This window comes from Sesamum indicum, linkage group LG8 (assembly GCF_000512975.1).
Source record: "Sesamum indicum cultivar Zhongzhi No. 13 linkage group LG8, S_indicum_v1.0, whole genome shotgun sequence".
NCBI classification, from domain to species: domain Eukaryota; kingdom Viridiplantae; phylum Streptophyta; class Magnoliopsida; order Lamiales; family Pedaliaceae; genus Sesamum; species Sesamum indicum.
Window position 1 is genome coordinate 2,522,516 of NC_026152.1, and position 19,074 is coordinate 2,541,589.

General features: G+C 35.1%; 1 protein-coding gene across 1 annotated transcript; it reads left to right on the forward strand.

The window, feature by feature from the left end:
- Positions 1,487 to 15,251, forward strand: LOC105167579 (brix domain-containing protein ZK795.3-like). Its single transcript, XM_020695772.1, is given in 7 exon segments — positions 1,487 to 1,623; positions 7,641 to 7,728; positions 8,435 to 8,541; positions 8,791 to 8,816; positions 14,161 to 14,167; positions 14,503 to 14,560; positions 15,108 to 15,251. Coding segments are annotated over 6 exon segments (420 nt in total). The 5' UTR covers positions 1,487 to 1,623; positions 7,641 to 7,650.

The following is a 19,074-nucleotide window of genomic DNA, read 5'->3' on the forward strand; positions in this document are numbered from 1 at the left end:
TTCAAAAAACTTGTATGTGTAACTGTAACTTTCCAATTTCTTTAAAAGAACAGGTGGGAAATAGTTCTAAGGGTAAATTTCCACCAACTCCCTAAGATTTTCCATAATTATAAAGACTCTTTCGTTGTATGAAAAATGACTAATACTGTTTGAATTTTAACAGTTTTATGATATTTAACCAAATTCGTTATTCTTAGATTTCTATTCATCTTTTTGTGGTGAATTAATCGAAATACTCTTTGTGGACTTTGAATTATAATTTGACTTATTGTTTTTTTTTTTTTACAGATCAAGTGGAAAATTATCAAATTTTCATTCATTTTGTTTGATTTTTTTTTTTAAAAAAAGAAAAAATTATGGCAAGGGCAAAATTAACCCTGAAAATCAGTAAAATATGTGGTGTCAAATGGATTGGGTTTTGCGCTTTCATTGGGCTAAAGTTCTAAAATGAAAAATTAAATAGAACTAATAAGAAAAGCGGAAGCAATTCATCAACTCATTAATGGTTTCCATCCAAACTCAAATTTATTAGAAGGCAAAATATAATTTTTAATAGCATAGTATAGGGTTTAATAGTTTTAATTTTCTATTTTACAAAATTTTTAAAATGATATCAAAAAAAAAAAAAAAAAAACTTTACATATTTAGTTCCTATTTAATGGGATTTTTAAAATAATTTTAAAATTGAGAAAATTCGATATATTTAGCCTCATGTTGAAGTTTTCATAAAAAAAAAAAAAGTAGACAGAAAGAATACGTGCATTCCACATGCCTGTTAGCTTGGCTTTTTACACAACTAATGGCCACACTCATCACATGTGTCCTTCTTGTTTACTTTTTTACCAAAAATTTAGACGTAAGACTAAATGTGTCGAGTTTTTATAGTTTTAGGACCATCTTAAAAATTCCATCAAGCAAAGGGTTAACTGTATCAAGTTTTTTCAAATTCGGGATAAATTTAAGTAAAGGATTAAAAGTATTGGACTCATATTTTATGGGACTAAAAATATAATTTTAGCTTATAAAAAAATAATTTATCAATTAATGCAAATTTTAAAAAGTTGTAAATTAATTAATTTATCACGAAGTGCATTTTTTACTTTACAAATAATTGGGGCAGCGGTGTCATTAACCGCCGTTTAAGAGTATAGAGAGGCTTTTCTTTTTATATTAATATAGATTACTTTTTGTCTTTTTTTCCCCACTCACTAACTTCCACGTTTATATATATTCAATCTTTCTTTTTCTCTTTCTCCTACTTCAAATTCTCTTTTAAAATTATTTATTTTTTATTATAATCATTTTCATACTATTATTTTTCCATGACAAATTTTTTATTAAATAATATTTAATTATTATAAATTTTCTATACAAAAAGTTTTTATTAAATAATATTTTATTAACTCAACTAGTTTAAATTAAAATTCCCACGAGTATATGATTGGGGCCAGAAATTCCATTGTTCTTACTTCCTGAATTTTTTTAGCCTGAAGATCTAAGCTCATAATGCCATCCTGAATCCTCAACTCGGTCTCCTCCGCCTTCCTTCGGCCAGCATTTTCTCGCCGCCGCTCCCGACCTTCCGCCGCTCCTCCTCTCTTCCTTACTCATTCTTCTCAATAGGTATGTCGAAGATAAGTTGGAAATTTTATTGTTGCTTATTCTGCAGTTTTGAGATCATGCACGTGGAATTCTATTCTAGTCTTGTTTGCAGTAATTGATGCTTGCAATTTTCTGGAAAAAATTGCGCGTGGCAGTTTTTTTTGTTCTTGATTTTTCTGTTCTCGGAAGGCACATGTATAGTGATGGAACAGATAGTACTGTTTCGCTTGTTTCAGAGGTTTTTAGTTCATATAGTTCTGATTATATCTGCTTAAATGTGAAAACAAGATGAAGTAGAAGAGAGAGAGCTCACACACTGTTAAACCATCGTGCCTCATCTAAAAGTTTAGCTGTCAAGCAGAGAGATGGATTGGAGATATATGTGTAGCCTACTGGACCTCGTTAAATACTTCATTAAATGAAATTCTATCGAACCCTTCTGATTCCTTTTCTTGTTTTGAGCTCAGGTTGTCTAAAACCTAATTGTAGGTCATGATTGTATTATTTTTTCTATTTCTAGGTGAAGGTTTTGCTCTGTTTTGTTGGTTATTAACAAAATGGAGGAACATCAGGCTGAGGAGAGAGTATCTTTATCCGAAAATGTAAGGAGTGGATCGTTCTCCGGCAGATTACAAAATAAAATATTACAGAAACTTAATTTAAATTACAGGCCTTCCTATAACATATTACAAGAATCTAAGGAACAGAAAAATAGATACAAGAAATAATCCTGAAAACAGTAATATGATAGAAACAGGATTCATAAATAAACTGTGAAGGCTCAGGAGCCAAAAACCCAAGGCCTACTGAAGGCCAAAGGTCAGGAACCTTTACCGGTTGCACAAATCACACAAGCCACAAAGGCTCTTTGAACCACAAAGGTTCTGTCACAGATCCACTAAGAAATATGTCACAAAGGCTTTTAATCGAACCACAAAGGTTCTGCCACTAAGGTTGTTTACAAAGTTTCAGAGAACGATGGTAGAGAGAGAGAGAAGTCAGCTTATTGCCCAAGAGCCACAATGGACAAGCCATTTAAAGAGGCTGTCCATTGAAGGCACATAAACGACCATTTTTGGAGAAGGAGCAAGAGCATAAGACAAGGAGTCAGTGAAGAACCCAAAGGGTCAGTTTACTGAAGAAGAAGAAGAAGAGCAATCGTGACAAAAGGGGGGAAATGATTTAGGGTTTGGGTAGAAGTAGATTTAAGTAGTGAAGCAGACGGGTCAAACCTGTAGTGGGTCGGGTAAGTGGATCAGGTGGCCCAGTGGGCCAAGTGTGATTGGCTGTCCAGATAAAAGGCCCAGCCTTTGGTTTGGGCCAAATATTTCTAACAATTTCCACCTTGGTCCAAACCAAGATGGTGGGTTTTTGGCAATCATCATTGCCTTGGACATGGTACCTGCAAAACAGAAAACCGGTTACAGAATAACAGTTCATAATTTAAGAATGTCAAGACAGGTTTTAAACTTTTCAATAGATAAACATTTTGTGCCCATATCTGCAGGATTATCTGCAGATTTTATTTATTCCAGATTAATTAAACCTTTATTTATCACATCACAAATAAAATGATACCTTACATCTATATGCTTAGTTCTATAATGAAAAACTGGATTTTTACACAGTTGTATGCTAGACTGACTATCAAAGAAAACCACAAGTTTTTCCTTTAAAAAACCAATTTCAGATATTAACCCTTTTAACCAAATGGCTTCTTTTATTGTCTCAATGGTGGCAATATATTCTGCTTCAGTTGTTGAAAGTGCTACAATGCTTTGAAGTTGAGACTTCCAACTTATACATGCATCACATAATGTAAAAACATAAGAGGTGGTAGATTTTCTACTGTCCCTATCATTGGCATAGTTAGAATCCACATAACCAACAAGTTTTGCACCGTTACGGCTTTTTGAAAAAGTTATGCCAAGTTTCTTAGTTCCATTTAAATATCTTAAAAGCCATTTCAAAGCTTCCTAATGGGAAGAACCAGGATTTGACATGTACCTACTCAAACAACTTACATAATATGTTATATCAGGTCTAGTACTAACCATCAAATACATAACAGATCCAATAGCATTAGAATAAGGCACATTTTTCATTTTATCTTTTTCAGTATCAGTTTTAGGACACTGATCTTTACACAACTGAAAATGAGCAGCAAGGGGCACAGAAAAAGGTTTTGAATTTTCCATTGAAAATTTTTCAAGAATACTTTGAATGTAAGATGTTTGATTTAAGAAAATGGTTGATTTTGTTCTATTTCTTTTAATATTCATTCCAAGTATCTTTTTAGCATTTCCAAGGTCTTTCATTTTAAAAGTTTTCCATAGATTTTTCTGTAAACTTTCAATCATGCTAAGGCTAGGACTAGTAATTAACATATCATCCACATATAAGACAAGAAATAGAGGCACATTGTTTTCATACTTGAAATATAGACAGGGATCATATGCACTGTTTTTGAAATTTAAAGAATGCATGAATTGATCAAACTTTTTGTTCCATTGTCTAGAGGATTGCTTAAGACCATATAAATATTTTTTAAGCAAACAAACAAGATTTGGATTTTTCTTATCAATAAATCCATAAGGTTGAGAGATGTAAATTTGCTCATCAAGGTTTCCATGTAGAAATGCAGTTTTTACATCCATCTGTTTAAGTTCCCAGTTAAACTGAGCAACTAAAGCAAGCAGAATTCTTACAGTAGTAAATTTAACTATAGGAGAAAAAATTTCAGTATAATCAATTCCTTCTTTCTGTGTAAAACCTTTAGCTACAAGTCTTGCTTTAAACCTCTTATTATTATTTTCTTCTTTTACTTTAAAAACCCATTTGCAGTCAATAACAGAGGCATTTTTAGGTTTAGGGACTAATACCCAAGTTTTATTTTCTTTTAAGGCTTTGAGTTCATCATGCATATCAGACAACCATTCTTTTGAATTTGAACTTTCCTTCTTTATAAAAATTCAGTTCAGAATTTTCAGTATTTAAAGCTAAGTGGTAGTCTCTAAGTCTAGAAGGGATTCTACGTTCCCTAGGTTCCCTATCTCTTACTAGTTGATAAGTATTTTCAGAATTTTTATTTTCTATTTCCTCATTATTATCTACTTGATTCTCTTCTCTATTTTCTACTTCTACCCCTTGTTGGGTTAGAAGTAGTATTTAGACAAAGCATTTCAGATTCATTGAAAATTACATCTCTACTAACTACTACTTTAAAACCAGGTTGGTTTCTTAACCACAATCTATAACCTTTTACACCTATGGATAACCAATAAATACACATTTTTTAGACCTAGGATCAAGCTTATCACCATTGATAAGACAAAAAACAGAACATCCAAAAATGCGAAGAGAAGAGAAATCAACATCAGAATTAGACCATAGCTTTTTAGGAATATTACCAAACAGAGACACTGAGGGTGATCTATTAATTAGATAAGCAGTAGTTAAAAGTGCTTCTCCCCAGAAAATTTTTGGTAAGCTAGAACTAATTAAAAGACACCTTACTTTATTAAGTAGAGTTCTATTCATTCTTTCTGCTACACCATTTTGTTGACAGGTGTAGGGAGTGGTTTTATGTCTTTTAATTCCATATTTGTCACAGAGTTCAAAAAATATGCCACAAAGGCTTTTAATCGAACCACAAAGGTTCTGCCACTAAGGCTGTTTACAGAGTTTCAAAGAATGGTGGTAGAGAGAGAGAGAGAGAGAGAGAAAGAGAGAGAGAGAAGTCAACTTATTGCCCAAGAGCCACAATGGACCAGCCATTTAAAGAGGCTGTCCATTGAAGGCACATAAACGGCCATTTTTGGAGAAGGAGCAATAGCAAAAGACAAGGAGTCAGTGAAGAACCCAAAGGGTCAGTTTACTGAAGAAGAAGAAGAAGAGCAGTCGGGACAAAAGTGGGGAAATGATTTAAGGTTTGGGTAGAAGTAGATTTAAGTAGTGAAGCAGACGGATCAAACCTGTAGTGGGTCGGGTAAGTGGATCATGTGACCTAGTGGGCCAAGTGTGATTTGGCCGTCTAAATAAAAGGCCCAGCCTTTGGTTTGGGCCAAATATTTCTAACAAAAAAACTTGGAGGGGAAAGAGCGTCTGCTCTATGAAAAGAAGCGCAAAATTCGGGAAGCTTTAGAAGGTTATTATTCTTGTTGCAAACTCAAAAGGATAAGAGGATGTAACGTAATTTTCATTTTACTAGCTTCCGAGTAATTTATACTTGTATTCTGGAAAGAGGGAAAGCCAATTCCTAGAGAGCACAGAAATGAAGAAGCGGCACTTCATCAAGAAATTGACCTAGAAGATGAACACACTGCTGCTATGCATTGCTAGTGGTACAACACTTGGATGTGCCCACAATATGTGATATGCGGTTTTTTATTGAGTATATACATATTTTATGTTTGTTTTTCATAATATAAGAATGTGGATGAAAAACATTATCAAACTCAAGATTTTGGTTGCTAGATGGTTGAGATAACAAATTTGATAATAAGATAGGATGGACTTCGTTTAATTGATTACTAGGAAACAAGTAACAGTTAAAAGTTTTTTTTGCCTTATTACAACTGTGGACTTGATGGCTTGAATGTTGAGCCAATGCCTCTTTTGCTTACTCTGGAGGATTCTTGTTGTGAATAATGGGCAAAACCTCATGAAAGGTAACATGATTGTTTAATCCATTTTGATGCAAACTATGGAGAAGAGATTCCATTTAATCTTGTTACACAATAGTTGCTCTAAAGCTTTGATCTCATTAACTTGCTTAAGCTTGTCATGTCACTAATGGAAGGAAGTGAAAAGGACATTGTTTCTTGTGACCTACATAATGCATATAAGGATTAAAGGTAATTTTAGTCCCCCAACTTCATATAATTATCATTTAGCTATTATGATCTTCTTGTTTTTAGTTCCATGGGAACGATTCCAACTCGATTTCTGTTGACGTATGAATTATCTTTGGTCGAATGTAGTTCCTCGTTCAACCATTGACGACGAATATGCAAATGCAGCTGATAGAGATCCTAAGATTTTGATTATGACATCTCGGAATCCAAGTGCTCCCCTTACTTAGTTTGTTAAGGTTGTTAGATCTCAGATATCTCCAAAGCTATAGCTTTATTTATTTGAACTAAGACTCGTTAATTTCTTGATTCCCCCTTATATTTGACTGTATCAACACATTCAATAATATTTTATTTGTTCATCTAGGAACTGAAGTTTGTTTTTCCGAATGCACAATGAATGCTTTTATTCACATGGTTGCCCTGCTAGGTGGGGTACTCCAATCCCTTCCATATGTGAAATAAAAACTGTACATGTTGTTGTACTGTCTTATTTACTTGCTCCATATTCAGTTCTTCAAATATTATATGGGATAAATGAGAAAAAAGCTCAGAGTCACATGGCAGGGTGGATAAATCACAACAAATTGATGTGTCTGGTAAATGATGACAGACCTAACTGACCATAGATCAAAAGAAATCAATACCTCTACTTCTAGTAGATGTCTAGAGAACTCTGGATCTAAAAAACACACCATTTTCAATTTAAATGTTGCAAGCTGCAGATATTTCTCCCAGCTTTCATGTTGTTTCTGTGTTCTCATATTTGATCCTGGTATAGGGTTTCTTCCGTTGCTGGAACAGCTGTGTATTGAAAGTTATTTGTTTTAACTCCAACATTATGTATCTCAGCCAAATTCAGCAGAATTATTGTATACCGAATGCTTTTGATGAACAAAAGATCCTTTTTTATCAGTTAGCGATAAGTTCGATGCCATTTGATAATAATTTTTTTAACCACAGGTTATATCTGAAATAATTGAAACATGCCGAGCGCATGATTTTACAGATGTTATCTTAGTTCATGAACATCATGGTGTACCAGATGGTATAATCATAAGCCATCTAACTTTTCGCCCAACAGCTTATTTGGATTGCTCAATGTGATGAGTGAATTTACTTTTGTCATAGGCAAACCCCTCACATTGTTTTTTCCCCACACTCTCACATCTCATTCTGATGTAGGTAACAAGACATGACATCAAGGACAAAAAGGTTATTGGAGCTATGCCTGAGGCACCCACATTTGATCCTTGACAACATTTCCTCTAAGGTTACACCTCATTCATACTTGTCATATGATCACATGAGCAACTGGAACCTAAAAGGGCATGTCATGTTCTCCATTAGAGTAATATGTATCACTTAATGCTATAGGTTTGCTGTCATGGATGATTTATTGCAATTATACAATGGCAAAAATGGAATAGAATGAAATCATCAGTTATATCGTTGAGAAACTTATTCATCTATTGGCGTTTGACTTTTTCACGTGGACATTGTAATGCAATGTTTCAGTGTTAAAGTGATCATGATCTAAATACTTCTTTATTAGCTGTGTATACTTCATTTGAAGTATTCAATAATAACTGCTTGAAGATTTGAGCCTCACAACTGCTACAAATACTACTTTATTTACTTTTAAGTTTTATCTCCTGGTTGGAATGGAGAGTTTGTTCTTGTTTATTATACTGTTCTTCTGTGTATATATATTCTTGCATGGGTTATTCTTCTCTACACCCTCCCTCCCCTCCCCCCCCACACCATCGATGCCTTTGGAAATTATAATTAAAGGAGAAAAGACCTGGTAATTCGTGCTATGCAGTGATCTGTTGCAGATGTTATTTGTGAATTATAGAGGAACTTCCTTTTATCTTTACTTCCCTTTTCCACAGTTTGAGATTCATTGCTTTAGTTTGTTTCTGTTTATTTTGTTCTAGGTATGGTTGTAGTAATGTGGGTTTGTTGATTGTTGTCAGCTTGGTCAAAGAAGTGCAAACATTTTTAAGTATCTCTTTCGAGTGCCCAAGCCAGATACAAAGTGCATAGCCACTTTTGCTTAACAGTCGTATTATATTTCATTCAGGTGGCTATCTTTTGCTTCTATTTATGCATATTTTTATCATTAACATTCCCTTTGAAACCTGCAACAGTAAACGTAGATCATCAAAGCTTCATCAGAGCTTTTTTATGCCTGCAGACTAAGATGTGAAATTTTCATCAAACAAAATAGCAGTAGACGTGGAAACTGGCAGCTGAATCAACTCACATTTCTTGTTATGGAGATGATGACTATAATTGTCCTACATTATTATTGATTTAGTTAGTCATGCAGGCATCATATCTATGAGAAATGCGGAGGTCCTTGTAACAGTTTGACAAATTTCACAATAAAAGCTTGAGATTTGCAGAAATGGAGGTGGGAAGAAATAGAGAGAAAGAGATGAGAAGAACTCAGAATTTTATTAAAATAATAAAACATAATCCCTCCTTACAATTCAGTTCCTCTTTTACAATCAAAAGATCACAACATTTAGACAAAAATGTAAGGGATAAAAGATGAAAATTGCATTAAACTCCTGCAGACTGCAAGTCTGCGTTGCCCTTCCTTAGCCTCGATTGGTCCTCTGTTTTGCAAGTCTGATGCTTCCAAAATGGGAACGACAACAGCTGCACAACGGCTCACTCATCTAGATCTGGAGCGAACAATTGCTCCAAAATCCCTAATCTTTTTCTCCCTAGAATTGTGCCCTAACTTTGGTAAAACGACGTCGCCTTGAGCCCCTAATTTAACATCATCCCCAATTCCTTTGGCGCCCTTGATCTGACGGTTCTCATCCACTCTTTTCATCGGACGACTGCCTTTTAAAAGCGCATTTCTGTCTTGAATCACGACATTCCTTTCTCCTTTTTCAGATCCTTGTCCCCAAGGATCAAAGTTGGGAAACTTAGCAGCAACAACATGATAGTCTTCCCAGGTGTCCTGCGCGGGAGTGGAGTGCGCCCATTGGATCAACACTTGAGGAACCCCCACGTTGTTTCTAGGCACTAATCTTCTACCCAAGATTGCAATAGGATAGACCTTGAACACCTCATCTTCTAATTCTGGCAAGTTAACTGAAGGAAAATATTTGGAGCCAATCTTTTTCTTCAATAATGAAACATGAAAAACTGGGTGGATTTTGGACCTTGCTGGCAACTCAAGCTTATAAGCTACTTTCCCAATCTTCTCAATCACCCTGTAAGGGCCGAAATACTTGGCTGATAGCTTCAATTGTTTCCTTAAAGCCACTGAGGTTTGCTTATATGGTTGGAGTTTAAGGAACACCTCATCCCCCACCTGAAACTCCCTTTCTGTTTGCATACAACTTCATCCTCTGCTGGGCTTGCTGAAGATTTTCCTTCAGCAACTGCAATACCTTAGTCCTCTCTTGCACAAGTTCAGCAACATCATTGTGATGGCTCTGTAAATAAAGCCCTATAGGAAGCTGTTGAGGTGGATATCTATAGAGGGCCTAGAAGGGGGTTGTCTTTAATCCAGTGTGGTAGTTGGTGTTGAACCAAACCTTAGCTAGAGTGAGCCACTGAGCCCATTTCTTGGGCTTTTGCTGACACATGCATCTTAAGTAATTATCAAGGTACTGATTTATCCTCTCTGTCTCTCCATCGGTTTGAGGCTGATATGAAGATGACATATCCAATGAGACACCTGAAAGGGTGAACAATTCTTTCCAAAACCTGCTGGTAAAGACCTTGTCCCTATCTGAAATGATGCTGATAGGCAATCCATGAAGCTTATAAATATTGTAAAAAAAAAAACCATAGCAATAGAAGTAGCTGTATAAGGATGCTTTAGTGTTAGGAAATGAGAGTATTTGGTCAATCTATCCACCACCACCAAGATAGAATCCTCACCCTCAGAGTTTAGTAAGCCTCAATGAAGTCCATGGAAACACTGACCATGCTTGGTTAGGTACTGGCAGGGGTTGCAGCAAATTTGGGTATGGATTGCTCTCATGCTTAGCCCTCTGACAAACTTCACACCCTTTTACCCACCCTTGTACATCAATCTTCATTGTAGGCCAGTAAAACAAGGGTTTCATTCTCTGGTAAGTGCCATGTATGCCTGAATGTCCTCCCAATGCAGAATCATGCAAGGCCTTGAGAATTTTTTCTCTGATTCCTCCATGACTTCCCACACATATCCTTCCCCCTTTCTTTAATACTCCAAGTTCATAGCTATAGTTTGGGAATGAAGTGATATCAATAATCTTGGATTGTATAATGGTCTGAAAGAGGGTATTCCCCTCATAACTCATCTGAACCTCTTGGATCCACAATGGAATTTGTGTGGATATAGCATGGGTCTGAAGGTCATCATCCTGATGAATCCTCCTGGAGAGGGCATTTGCAGCTCTGTTCTCATTACCCTTCTTGTAATGAACCTCATAACTGAGGCCAAGTAGCTTGGTTACCCATTTCTGCCGCAGCACTGAATCAATTCTCTAATCAAGGATGTGCTTAAGGCTCTTCTGGTCAGTCCTTATGATTAAGTGATTACCTAAAAAGTAATGCCTCCACCTTGTAACAGCTAGAAGAAGGGCCAGAAACTCCTTTTCATAAGTGGACAGTCCTAGGTTCTTGGGAGCTAATGCCTTGCTGAGATATGATATAGGTCTCCCTCCTTGCATCAGTACAGCTCATATCCCTTTGCCACTTGCATCAGTCTCAACAATGAAGGGTTGAGAGAAATCAGGCATGGCTAGCACAGGGGCTGAAACCATCAGTTCCTTGAGGTGGTTAAAAGCCTTTTCAGCATCCACATTCCATTCAAAGGCATCTTTTTTCAATAAGGATGTAAGGGGCTTACTTATGACTCCATAGCCTTGTATGAATCTCCTATAGTATCCAGTGAGGCCTAAAAAACCTCTTAATGCTTTGACATTTGTTGGTACAGGCAATTGATCATGCATTCAATCTTCAAGGGGTCTGTAGCTACACCTGATGTGAAATGACATGCCCCAAATATTCTATTTCCTTTTGAGCAAAGGAACACTTACTCCTCTTGGCAAACAGTTGATGTTTTCTGAGAAGGTCCATCACCTTTCTGAGGTGTATCAAATGCAAACCCCAATCCTTGCTATAGATTAGTATATCATCAAAGAAAATCAGTACAAATTTCCTCAAGGCTCAAAAATAGTGTTCATAAGAGACTGAAAAGTGGATGGAGCATTACACAGCCCAAAAGGCATGACAAGAAATTCATAATGCCCATTGTGAGTTATGAAACTGGTTTTGGGTATATCTTCCTTCCTCATCCTGATTTGAAAATATCCAGACCTTAGATCAATTTTTGAAAAGTATTTTGCCCCATGCAATTCATCCAACAACTCATCAATAACTGGAATGGGAAAATTGTGCTTCAATGTGAGTTTGTTAAGGTATCTGTAATCAACACACATCCTCCAGCCTCCATCTTTCTTCTTAACTAACAATAAAGGAGAGACAAATGAACTCTGACTAGGCCTGATAATACCAATGTCCAACATTTCCTTGACAATTTTCTCTATCTCAGTTTTTTGTCCATATGCATACCTGTAGGGGTGTTGCTTCCTTGGTATGGCATCAGAAAGTAGCTCAATACGATGCTCAATTTCTCTTTCAGGTGGCAAGGAGTGAGGTTCCTTGAATATGTCCTCATATCTTTGCAATACCTCTTGCACCTTGATACTTCCTGTAACTTCTGTTGAAGTGCTGTGGCTCAGCAGCAGTTCTCCTTGCACCTCAGGGCTCCTTCTCTCATAAGCTGTGATAGGGAATGAGTAGCCAATGTTCTTGATCCTGCCTTACAATTGAGATCTTTGAGGATCACCTTGCTGGAGCCTTGACTAAGGGTTACCCTCCCCTGATGGAAGTCAAGCTCAATTGGATTGTACAATCCTAGCCAATCATAGCCTAGGACCAGATCATAGCCTCCCAGCTTGATTAGTTTAACTGGATGTGTAAACTTGTGCCCTTGAATTTCCCAACTAAACTTGTGACATGTCAACTGACTGGTAAGTTTACTTCCATCTGTTACCCTTACCATCATGGGGTGTGTTTTCTCTAGGTTACACCCTAAGAGGTTGGCTACCTTCTCATCAAGGAAGCAGTGTGTGCTGCCACTGTAAATAAGAATGAGGATCTCTTTATCCTCCACTGTCCCTTCAAGCCTCAATGTTCTGTAGTGAAAGTTTTTCTTCATGGCATGTAGGGATACAGACACATCTTCCTCTTTTTCCAGTTCTGTCTCAATGGTCTGCTTTCCCTGCTCATCTTCTTCATTGTCTCTAGCTCCCTCATCTTCCAGCAACATGTAAACCTGTCTGTATCTACACCTATGTCCAGGAACATAAGGTTCATCACATCTATAACACAGATTCTTCTATCTTTTTGCTCTGACTTCAGCATTTGTTAAGAATCTGGTGGGTTGTGCTGGTGGTCTTTGTGGGGGATTTTTGTTGGATAGTTTAAAAGGTGGTTTGGGTGGTAAATTTTTGGTAGGGTGGTGGGCTCTTAATAGTATACCATTGACTGTTTATTCTTGGTTTCTAGCAAGGTTATGGCATGGTTCAGTGAAGTGGGCTCACAGTTTGTCACAAACAACTTCACTTCATCCTTAAGGCCACTGATAAACTTCATCATGAAGAAATCCTCATCTAAACTCTTGTTAAAGATGACCATCTGATCCTTCAATTCCTCAAACCTCTCAAGGTAGGTATCTACAGTAGTCTCATGATGCAACTTATTGAACTCAGTTGTCACCTTAGCATTGTTAAGAGCTTCAAACCTTCCCAATACATTGGCTACAAATTCATCCCATGATCTGAATTCCTTCTTCTCCACGTATCCCTGGTACCAGAGTTCTGCCTTGCCTTGCATGTAAATGGAAGCCATAGATACCCTTTGGTCCTTAGGTATTGGTATTAACTGGAAATACCTTGAGCATCTTCTCACCCATCCCCTTGCATTTTCCCCATCGAAGTGTGGAAACTCTAATCTGTTCAGGACATTATATGTTCTTAAACTCTGGTTTCCACTGGTCTCATGCCTGGCATGCTTCCTCCTTCTTGTTTGAAAATGTTGTATGGTGTGGCCCTGAAGTTGGATCCTTTATCCACAGTGGCTGTTAATCCTTCCCTAGTATCGACTTATTTTTGTTATATTGTTGCATCTGATCAGCCATACTTTGTAGCTGTTGTTGTACACTAGCCAATTATGCTCAATATTGGGCACTGAGGCTTGGAGACCCTCCTGCACTTCCAACATTTGATCCATTCTTCCATGGAGTTCATCCACACTAGCCTCTCTCTTTGCTCTTTCATCTAAGAACATGATATTCACTTTCTTTTGGGCTTCTTGTAGTTCTTTTAGACGTGTTCCATCAGCCATTTTGTAATATTTTAAGCTTCTTAAGGTCCAAGGAAGATTTGGCTCTTAGGCCAAATGTAACAGTTTGACAAATTTTACAGTAAAAGCTTGAGATTTGCATAAATGGAGGTGGGAAGAAATAGAGAGAAAGAGATGAGAAGAACTCAGAATTTCATTAAAATGATAAACATAATCCCTCCTTACAATTCAGTTCCTCTTTTACAATTAAAAGATCACAACATTCAGACAAAAATGTAAGGGATAAAAGCTGAAAATTGCACTAAAACTCCTGCAGACGGCAAGTCTGCGTTGTCCTTCCTTAGCCTTGATTGGTCCTCTGTTTTGCAAGTCTGAGGCTTCCAAAATGGGAACGACAACAGCTGCACAACGGCTCACTCATCTCCCACCGTCCACGTGTCTGCCGCTTGTTCAAATCTGGAGCGAATAATTGCTCCAAAATCCCTAATCTTTTTCTCCCTAGAATTGTGCCCTAGCTGTGGTAAAACGATGTTGCGTTGAGCCCCTAATTTAAAATCATCCCCAATTCGTTTGGCTCCCTTAATCTGACGGTTCTCATCCACTCTTTTCATCGGACGGCTGTCTTTTAAAAGCGCATTTCTATCTTGAATCACGACAGTCCCAAATCAATTGAACTGAAAGAAATTGGCCCTCGATTTGATTTGTGGCTCTACCAGGTAACTAAGATTTGTCAATTTTTTATGATAATACATCATGCTATGGCCAATAGATGATGCTCTCCCATAGAGAATTAGCTATGTTATTCCATCTCCTTTTTTCTTCTCAATGCTATCTTTCTAAGTAGCTACACAATCGTTCGGGTTCGATTAAGAAAGCGTTGCAGCTTGTTAATCTTAATTTTTTTGACGATTTTTTGGTTGCTTATTCTTTCATATAAACACACATGGAGCAACGTAGGCTCTCATGGTTTCTCCAGATGATTGAGGTTCATGCACAAAACCAATATTGTTGTAGTAGAAAGTTAGTTCCCTTACACCCACCACACAAAGCACACACATAGGGAACACAAAACCCAAACCGGTAACTTGTATTCTCATTTTGCCATACGTTCTTCATTTTTCAAAAGCAATAAACTAGTATCATAAATGTTAGATCTTGATTCTGTGATAGAGTTGGTGAAATGGGGGTTCCATAGTCTTTTTCCAAGTGGCTTGTCTAGTATGCCACATCTCACCAACTTTTTGCCAATTGTTAACACTACAGATCAAACTGGGAACAATGGATCAAGATGAAGCTCAAACTGAATGGGTCATCAGACCTTACATGAACACAACAAAAAAAGCAAGTTTCTTGGGGATTGAGAGCAGCTTCAAGAATTTGCTTCTTTTGACTTTCCCTTTCTGGTGACAAATCGGTTTTTCATTTGTTACCGCAGCAACATAGTAGTGTTTACTTGCTCACAAAAACTCATTTTTTGCATCTGAAAATGTCAGAGAACAATCAAATCGAGCAAATTTCAGTAGCTGATAAGACCTTGAAAGATGGAGGCTGCTCCTTGTCTGAAAAAATGTATCTCTATGAAGAAAAAGAAAAAGAAAAAGAAATAGAAAATAATTGCATATACACTCCTTATTTATAATCTATAAACACAAATTACCCTTGCCTATTAAAAATTTATACATATATCTACTAAAAATATTAATTTTATTTACATAAATCATTATTGCTTTTCAAAAAAATTACACACACGAGACGGCAACAATATTACAAAAACTACCATAGTGATTGGTTTCAGTTTTGGCCCATTTCCAAGATGGGCCAAAGCATGGTAAATGTTTGGACTAATTTGTTTTAAGGGTTTTTTTAGTGTTTTGAAATATTTTGAAATAGTGTTTCATTTGTTTTTTATCCAAATAGGTCTACACTAATTACAGGCCCTACAATAAAAAAAAAATGATATACATAATCATACATATGTATATATATATAAATAAAAGAGACATTATTTGACAATGAACAGTCTTTTTGTCTTCCACTAAACTACATCAACATATTATACTTATTTTACGTTATCTCCACAAATAAATTTAAACATGCATACAGTAAAACCTCTATAAATTAATAAACTCTCTAAAATAATAAAATCTTCCGGTCCCCATTTGAGCCTTTGTAAAAAATCATCAAATTCGATAAGATAATAAGATAATAATTTTTCAGAAATTTTTTTTATAAATACTAGGTCCCATTAAAACTCTAAATTAATAATTCATAAATATTACAATTATAAATATTATGGTAATTTGCTAAAATATGAAGTCTGTAATGCTTTACGCATTTGATCATTCATGGATGATTTTACGATGCCTTTTAGATGAGAAGACATGGTGGGTTGTTATGAATTATTTTATTTTCATATTGAGATTTATATAGTATATGTTTCATTCATCATGTATGAATATATTTAATTGGCTATAATAGTTATTAAAGTGCAACAAATTAATGTAAACATGTATATTTAAGTAATTTCAATGAATTGATACATGCGTCTATGAATATAATAGTTAATTGTACACAATGAATTGATATTATACATAAATATATTCAATTAGTTACAAAGAATTGATTGATGCATGAATATAATCAATGAAACATATATGAATTTATTTATTTTTAATACATATGTACTAAATTTGTTGAATTTAAAAAGTCTTTCTTTTAATTAATAAAATATTAATTTATCGATAAATTAATATCTCTCTAAATTAATAAAATTTCATGGTCCCAAGGTTATTAATTTATAGAGGTTTTACTGTACCATCTCTAACACATACTTATTTATCTTTGTTTTTCTTTCTCTATTTCCACAGAACACACCAAAACAAGTCAAAAATGAAACCAAACATAGTGTGCGTGTTTTTTAACTGTCAAGAGTGATTTTTATAATTTCGCAAAAAATAGAGAGAGTTTGTTATCGTTATTATTTTTTTACTTCAATTTTCAACACATTTAAGTTTTTTTTTCTTTATTTTCTCCATATTAATATTATTCCACTGAAACGACAAGAGATGCCAAACAATCACAATCTAAATTTTGAGCCCCAGACTCCATAGTGATAATTGAACTAGAAAAACATATATATTATTTTTGCACCAGAAATTGCATGTGACTAGGGCCTCCCACACAGGAAAATAGGGAAATTTTTGGGCCCTCTCAACGACCAATTCAGAAACAAGGCAACAATCAACAACTTGTAATAATAAAGATGCTCCCCAATCATTTGTATTGAAATCCCAATCATCACTCATTCTCTGTTTCTCATTTACTATATCTATATATATATATATTCTTCATTCTTCAACTCTGAAAAAATACAATTTTTTGCTACACTTAATTACTATAATTAAAAGAAGAAAATCGTGATAAATATAGATCAACCACGGCTTCGCAACTGTTATTAACGATTATTTTTGCAAGTGTAGCCAAATATTAATCATGGCAAATATTTTGGCTATGACTTAAAGCCATGGTGAATATTGATTAATCGTGATAAAAAAAAAATTAAATTTTTGCTATGATTTTATTCAATTGTGGTTAATAAAATTGATTTAATTCAATTTTTAAGTTGTGATCATTTATAGTATAACGAAAATTCATTTTTTTTTATAGTGTCTCCAAAGTTCATCAGCCGTGCAACTACTTAAGTTTTGTAAAAGAAAGAGTTACATATATTAGATCAAACCAATTTGAATTTGATTTTTTATTAGTAAAATTAGAATAAATTACCTATGAAAATCGTTTTCCATAGAGAAAATCATGTCTGTTTATAATTGACGTAGAAGATTCCATGATAATGATTTTGACGTAAAATTGGATTTAGTCCTCCTCGTAAATGATATCGAATATACAGAAATAAGTGAGAAAATTGTGAAACCCTAAGAATGAAAATCTTGTGCACTGGTATAATAGTATCTTTAAAATTAGTGGTTAAGATTTAGTAAAGTCATCTGGGCGACGGGGTAATCTTGAAAATAGAAAAAAAATAGAAAAGAATACTCATGCCTGAATGTGAATGGAGGACTAACTATATGGGATTGAATTACGCAGTTATTACAGTGGAATTATGACTTGATTATGAGAAATGATCTTAATTCACTTGACATTTCCACTCCACTCTGTCGGACTCACCATGCATCTTGTGTAGTAGTTATGGTTCAAATCATACATTTTAAATTAATTACAATCACGTTTAAAGGGAAGGGCTATGCTAATCGTTTCTTTTTATTTAATTTTTAAACAAGAAAAGAGCTATGAGCTGACTCTTCTCCGATCCAGCCAAGTGTCTGTTTTTTCCTAGAAATCACATACGGAGTCTTGAAAACCAGAATTAAATGTTCAGTTGTCTCTATTTATTTCTCAAATATTGGGGTATAATGGTAGGATTCGGACAACTTTTAAAGTTGGGATGTTGATAGCAGAATGTAATTATGAAATTGACTTTACACCAAACCACAATTCTCCGTGTCAATTGTAGTAAATTAGGACAAAATAGGTACATGAGTGCAGAATACAACAAGACAATGTTAATATATTTTTTAAAATATTAATTATGATTTTACCTATAATCAGAATATTTATCATAATTTTTAAGGGCTGCAAATGTTTTGACCTGTCTTTTTGTGTAAGATTTGCTTCAAAGATAGGGATGTATTTATGATTTTGAAAAACACATGCTTACATTTGTGTATTTTGCAAAAAGAAAAAGAAAATAAAAAAATGATAATAATACATAAAAGGGCAGGAATTGAAGTCAAATTATCAAAATGATGAGGAGTACAGCAGTATGTGTATGAGGCTGCCCCTCCTCCAGGAAGCACTATAACCCAGAAACCGATATTGCGGGACAAACAACAAAATCATGTTCATGTTCATGTTCATGTACATGCACCTCTTTTAATTCCTTCTTCTCCACACAAACAAAACAAATCAATTATCAGTTCCACTCTAGTCAATCTACACAACAAATTAAAAATATATAAGACCATCATAGAAAAAATAAATTATATTTGTGGTCTGAAAAAATAAATTATGATGTAATTGATTTTTTTTTTTTAAATCCAATTGTCCAATCCCAAAGACTACAATGAATAGCTATTGATGAAAGATCCCACACATTTCTGGTTTTCTTCGAACCAATGGGAGACTTGCATCTCCGGCGACTCAGATATGGGAC